Raw genomic sequence first — 7,227 nt, forward strand, 5'->3', positions numbered from 1 at the left:
TAAGCCGTGAACGGAAATCGTTATGTTTTTACTACTCTAGGACATAAAAAGAACAAATTTGAGGCCTCCAAAGTGCTACTAAAACCAAGAGAATTTTTTCTTTTTTGTTTGTCACTTTTGAGATGGCTTTCCGGCAAAAAAAACAAAGGTCTATCCTGGACAACACTGTTCATCGGTTCGATTTGAGCTCAGAAGTATCTTTTACTGAGCACTACGAAAAGTTTCCCCACCCCATAAAGTTCCCCAACCCTTAAAATTCCATTTGCAAATTTTTTTTTTTTTTTTTTTTTTTTTTTCTCAGAGTTTATTTCTTGATAACAATGAGTAAATCTTCGCGAAGCGGGAGTATGTTTATCCTTTATATAATAGACTAGCATGTCGCCCAGCAAACTCAGCCATAAAATATGTATAAATATATTTTAATTCATGCAAATTTCTTAAGTCAATACTCTATGATGATGATTTTAATAAGTAATTAATGCTCATTTTTTCAAAGGAATATGCAAATTAGTTAACCTTCATGTAGTCGCTCGCATATCCATGACTGAGTATATTAAGAAATTAGGTTTAAGTTTTAAATAGAAAAAGTAGGCTTTTACTACCAAAGAAAAACCCCAACTTTATAGGTATATGAATTATTTCAGCAAAAATCCATATTAATTTTCAGTAAAATGAAAGTAGAAAGAAATGTATGCATAAAACTCTGAAATGTTTAAATTCAATGTACCAAAAAAATTTTCTTCATAGAAATCAGCTGTTTATGGTGAGGAAACTTTTTTAATCCTGTTAAAATGTCAGATTTTATAAAATTTATACATTATTTTTAACAATTTATAATTTTCAGTATAACATTAAAACGTTTTTGTATTTTTTTTTTATTATTATTTTAGAGCAAATTCGATAATCTTTATGGTTGCCGTGAATCTCTTGTGGATGGCATCAAGCGTGCAACTGATATCATGTTAGCTGGAAAAATTGCGATTGTTGCTGGCTATGGAGATGTTGGCAAAGGTTGTGCACAGTCATTGCGTGGTTTTGGGGCTCGTGTTATCATTACAGAAATTGACCCAATTAATGCTTTGCAAGCAGCTATGGAAGGTATTTTGTAGAAACCTCAGATTCATTTCACTTTTAAATGTGAATCTATAGATTCTTATGAAAAGTTCAGCTTGGTTTTTATTTCCAACTGTAAATTGTCTAAAGGTTAAATTTGCCAAGAGATGAGTACATTTGTAAATTGTTTTCAATTAAATTTGTAGAATAATTTTTAAGTATTTTGTTAAATTTGACATCAAAATGGTGATCTCTCTTTCAAATAAAAGAGTTTTAATTTATAAATTAAATTTTAGCATATATACAAATATTGTAGAGAGATTTACAAATCAGAATGAAGTTATAAGTAGCAATACACATGGCCGTTAAAACGCTTTGGATAATCACAAATTTCAAGGGGTTTCTGCTAAAGTAGTCATATTTTAAAAACCAAAGCACTTTAAGTCTTCAAAATACCACCGTTTTGTTCAGAAATGAATATACTTTCAAATGAATTAGTAAATAACATACATTATATATTTTTAGAGTTTTAAGCAAATAAAGTGATAAAAATGTGAACATCATAAAACGGCATTTTCGGTAAGATTTTGTAACAACCCCTCCCCCGATTTCTAAACATTACCGTGTTTCTGTGAAGTTTTTTAATGAAATTTGTAAATTAGCCAAAAGAGATGTCATTTTTAATAATTTAGAGTGTCTGAAATTCATTTGACGACTCGTTTTTTTTTTTTTTGTTGTGTTAAAAAAAAGATTTCAAAATTATGAGTATTGAAAATTTTGAAAAAAATTTCTTCGGACACTCGCTATTAAATAAAACAATCTTTTTACTATGTTTATTCGTTAAAAAGATGATTGAACAGTGTTTTCTCTAGTGGTACATAGCAATTTAAAAACATATCCGAAAATATCGTTATGAATTTGAATCAAGACTTCTGTAGTATTAGTGATAGTAGCAGCAGCGGTAACATGGTGTAAACAGACGTTTTGTTTTTTTGGTTCACATGTATGAACGGTACACACACTTGTAATTTTCGTCCCTTAAAAAATGTTTTCAGTGAATTCGAATGGAAACTAATCTACCCAATTATTAAAAATAAAATTAAAAAAAAATAATCAATATTTAAATATTTGTAGGAGGTGCTCAGTTAAAAAATAAAAATGGTAGGAAAAGACATGAAATGTAATTAAAAATCAAAATAAAATTAATTCAAAATTTTAACAATTTGTCAGCTTTAGCAAAAACTTGTTTCTTTTTTTATATTTAAATAGAATTTAAATACTTGATATTTTTCCAAGCATCATGTTTTCTGTTAGAAGGACGTCACTTTTTTAAATAACATTTTATTTTTGTCTGTTTGTCATAATTCTTGTAAAGTTTCACAATGGGTATCAAACACCCTCTTTAAAAAAAACAAAAAAAAACTGGCTTAATTCTATGTCTAATCCTTGGTATGAGTGGCAAGCCTCCTCCTAAAACCTTTAGCCTTAACAATAACGCTAAGTACAAGTGGCAGAGCTCCCCACTAAACAAACTTCCTCTGTGAGCTCATATAAGCTTAAAAAAAAAAAAAAAAAAAAGCATAAAAAAACGTTTAAAGAAAGTGCAATCTCCCATAAAATAAATTAGTCAACTGTCCTAAAATGCTAGGATCGTCTTGAAATGGTGAATTATTTTACATTTATGTGAAACCAACCCCCACTCTAAATTCTAAAATTGTTTTTGTTTTGTTTCTATCAAGTCTTCAGGATGTTCACACATAATTTTCCTTAGCCCTAACATTAACCCAAAATCAGAGTGGCAACCTCCCCACCTACTCATAATTGCACAAAGACCTTTTTAAAACCATGCATAATCACCTTTTTAGAAAACAAAACAAAAACACCCAGGATTTATCTATCATTAGGTAAATGCCCTAAAACGCTCAAATGATTAAAAATGAGAAATCATTTTACATTAAATTCTAAAATAATTTTTGTTTATCTTTTAAAGTTTTTCAAGTTGTTCACATGCAATTGTCTATAAAGGTAGAATCACATATTTTGGAGAGGTGGTCAGATGAGGGAGGGGTAACAGAAGGTATTAATCTACAATAATACCAAAGAAATATTGCAATATATTCATTTTTAATCAATCCTAGATTTCGATTTCAGTTTTTGGCACATAAAATGCATTACAACTAAACTTTGAGTTCTCTAACTTTTCTTTTAATGAATACATGGCATTTTTAAGCAATCGCAGCATATTTATGTGCATTTACTGCAGATTATTTGGAAACCTGGAGATTTTCAGTAGCATATTCAGATTCCTTGCACAAAAATACACTTATATGGCAAATGTCATTGCTTAGTCTTCCATTTTAACAAAGATATAACATTTTTACTGAAAAAGTAGTGCAAAAAATGTGACAAAACGCATATGGTCTTAAAGAGGGGGAAATATCCAAACACGCAGGGCATAAAAATAGTCATAACTTCTTTGATTTTAATTGGATTTAAAAAATTTAAAGATTCTTTCTTAGCTTATCAAGCTCTTTCTATATATACCAATATTGAAATATTTTAAGCCATTTAAATTTTTTCATGTGTATTGCTACTGTAAGGTAATTGAATAAAACATAAATTGCGAAAATTTGTAATTTATCTAAATTAGATGTTTTATGATATAATTTCGTTTCAGGTTATGAAGTAGCTACAATGGATGAAGCTTGTAAAATTGGGCGTATTTTTGTTACAACAACAGGCTGCCGTGACATCATTTGTGGCAGACATTTTGAGCAGATGCCAGAAGATGCAATTGTCTGCAATATTGGTCACTTTGACATTGAAATTGATGTAAAATGGTTGACTGAAAATTCTATTGAAAAAGTGGAAATAAAACCCCAAGTGAGTTTTTTTTTTTTTTTTCTGTACCAATTTGACCTTAAAGAAAATCTATCTTGAATCTTAAAAATTAAAGTTTGTACAACTGAAAAAATAATTAAAAATAAATGCTGAATAAAACAAAAATAAAAAAAATGCAACTGTTTATTTGTTCACCAGTCAAGATATTACTTAGGCCAACACTACTGGCAAAGGAAAAGTAAGGTGCCTCTTTTGCTCCACTAGTCTGTGGGAGATGCTTGGGCAAGATCAAGGACCCCATGTAGCCCCTACCCACCCGATCAGGGTAACGTAAGGTCATGAAAAGCAGGTGACTGATGTAATACCGATACAATCCGGAATAATTCTGTTCATATTTGTAAAAAAGAATACATTAATTTGTTGTTTTTTTTTTGTTCTGACATTGAAGCAGAAAACCATATTAATTTTCAGTACTTAAAATGGTGTTTAAAATTCAATGTATGCAGAATTTTTAATTTCCCATTCTTATTTGAAATATATCAGAATGATTTTTAATTTTTTTATCTTTTTGTTTGCAGGTTGACCGCTACACTTTGAAAAATGGCAGACACCTTATTGTTTTGGCTGAGGGGCGTTTGGTTAATTTGGGTTGTGCTCATGGTCATCCAAGTTTTGTGATGAGTAATTCATTTACAAATCAGACAATTGCACAAATTGAACTGTGGACTAAAGAATATTCACTTGGCGTTCACTTTTTACCCAAGAAAGTATGTAATGTTAAATATTTTGATTTGCATAAAAATGAATTCAATATTTGAAAATAACTTTATCAAAAAGTTTAATAAATATAAGATTTTTATCTGAAATGATTTTATCAAGTTGCAAAATCCCAACTGTTAAAATAAGGTTTTTTCTTTTTCTTCAGGATTTAGTTGTCAATGTCTTTAGGAATACATGTTTCCCTTAAAATAAACTTTCCTTGATTATTAATTTCATTTATAAATCTCACTCTGTCCGTCTGTTTCCATTTTTTTTCAAATTCCTTTGAAATGGTAGGTTGCAGAATGAAGCAAGATGGCTCAAATGATTGCATTTTTTGTCTAGCATTCTTTTATGGGTCTTTAACTGGTTAAAATAGTTTTTAAGGGTTTAAAAAGGGGTCAAAATTGAATTAAATCATAACTTGGCAAGAGTGGATCAACTAAAACTACTCTTATATATTTTGTAAATTTGTTAGTTTATTTCTCATGATTTCATATTCAATTGACGGTTGTCCAATGGGTAATGTCATTAATGATAGTTTTGCTATCAGTTTTAGTTTTAATTCTAGCTGATAGCACCCAAGTCATAATTTTCATTTTTTAACTTTTGAAATCACGACTAGACATTGGGTTTTGGTGCAATACGTGAAATAATGAATAGAGAATCGACTCCATAATAATATATACCACGTCTGAATAAATGAAAATACCATATTTAAGCATATTTTATGACCGAACAATGCCAGGTTTCAGAATAAAATCTACATTGATTTATTTATATATTTTTTAAATCACTATTATGAATTGGGTACAATCTCGACTGGAAAGAATTTACGTTACTGAAATTAAAATTAATTTCTTGAAAAATATTGTTCGATCACAAAAGCTTGTTTCTTTGCGGGACAAACAGAAACAGAACTTTAATGTCATTATCAACTCAAAATAATTTACCTAACACAAATAGGAATTAATTTCTGCAAAAGATATCGTTCGATCATGAAACACTTTATTTTCATGTGATTTACAGTATCATATTTTATCCCTTTGGATTATTTTCATTAACATAATTTTTCTTTATATTGTGATAGCAGGTGGAGGGAAAAATGTTATTGTTTTGTTCTATTTGGCGTTGCCAAGAAGCAATAAATATGAGAATTCAGGTACTGGAGCTGCCTTTTTTAAATGTAGTAACATTTAAAAAAAAATGTATCAGTATCTGAATTTTTCAGTGCAACAAAACGAGAGAGGAATAAGTTGAGCGAAAGATACAGAAAGGTTTACGGAGAAAAATGGTGAAAGGAGCAGAGGAAAACAGAAAAATAAAGATGCCTGAAGTGAGAGGGAGGGATAGAAATTTTAATATAAAGATGTTTCACATAATTTCACTTCTATTTAATGACCCTGAGCAATACTGGGTACCCTTGCTAATATTAAATAAACTTTCCCTCAAAAATATTTTCCTTAATCATTAATATTAAATAAAATTTCTGAAAAATGATCCAGACTGGTTTAATCAATGTGTTATTTCCATGTTTTGAATTATTTTCATCCTTGGTGTTTTGTGCCATGTCTGGATTTTTCTTAATTTCATGTTTAATCTAACGAAATCCTTATCTCCATATATAATTCACTTAATGTAACAAAATGTCATACTTTTAACAATTAATTCTTTCTCATTCTATGTGGATGAAATTTCTTTGACAGCGATAGTAATTTGTCACTTTTATGTTGGTCTGACATCAATCAACTAATCCTCTTGTCACAAACATGCAGTATAACTTGCTATCCTTATTGTCCTGCATATCTTATTTGTAAATAACCTTTGTATAGTGTTAGACTTTTGTTTTCTTTTTTGAATGATACATTTTCTTTGTTTCTGAAAGTGCACTCACAAGTTTTACTTAGTTTTACTTATAATTATGTAGTAGTTTCAGCTTAAATTTCTTTTTCATAAATGAAAAATAAATTTTGCTTTGTTTGTGCTGAAGTTTTATTCATTTATTTTTTTGTAGTTGGACGAAGAAGTGGCTGCATTACATTTGGACCATTTAGGAGTGAAACTGACTACATTAACTGATAAGCAAGCAGATTACTTAGGACTATCAAAGAAAGGACCTTTTAAACCAGAACATTACAGATACTAAACTTTTTGGACCAAGTTTAGTTAATTTTTAAACATTAGATTAACCTTACTTATTTTTTCCCACTGGTTTTAATTTTGCCTTCAGTATTTTCAGATGTTAACATGGAAACTGGGTTTATTTTTTTGTCTTCAATATTTTCAGGTATTGACTGGGTTTATTTTTTTATGTAAAAAAATAGTTTATACAATATAAACTATTGGGAAAATAAAGAAAATTCAAGAATGTTTTGTTGTTTTTACAATTATAAAAACATGTAACCCTGTAAGAATTTTTTAGGTTTCAGCAAAAGAATCAAAATGGCAAGTTGAAATCATAGGCTATATTTTTAGTATGAAATATGAAGCAAGTTTTTTTTGATCAGCTTTTAAAAACAAATGGTTGCGTCCATGAAATTTTGTCTGTTTATGCTGAAACCATAATGGCCTTTT

The 7,227-nt window shown here is 29.1% G+C and overlaps 1 protein-coding gene across 1 annotated transcript in view; it reads left to right on the forward strand.

The window, feature by feature from the left end:
• Positions 1 to 7,023, forward strand: part of LOC145281664 (adenosylhomocysteinase A-like) — a 124,805-nt gene extending 117,782 nt beyond the window's left edge. The window contains exons 6-9 of the mRNA XM_080132216.1: positions 891 to 1,098; positions 3,731 to 3,936; positions 4,473 to 4,661; positions 6,668 to 7,023. Coding sequence (XP_079988342.1) covers positions 891 to 1,098; positions 3,731 to 3,936; positions 4,473 to 4,661; positions 6,668 to 6,799 — 735 coding nt within the window. The 3' untranslated portion in view covers positions 6,800 to 7,023. The remainder of the gene's footprint in view (positions 1 to 890; positions 1,099 to 3,730; positions 3,937 to 4,472; positions 4,662 to 6,667) is intronic.
• The last annotated feature ends 204 nt before the right edge of the window (positions 7,024 to 7,227 follow it).

This window comes from Euprymna scolopes, chromosome 1, assembly GCF_053919585.1.
Source record: "Euprymna scolopes isolate OS-2025 chromosome 1, ASM5391958v1, whole genome shotgun sequence".
NCBI classification, from domain to species: Eukaryota; Metazoa; Mollusca; class Cephalopoda; order Sepiida; family Sepiolidae; genus Euprymna; species Euprymna scolopes.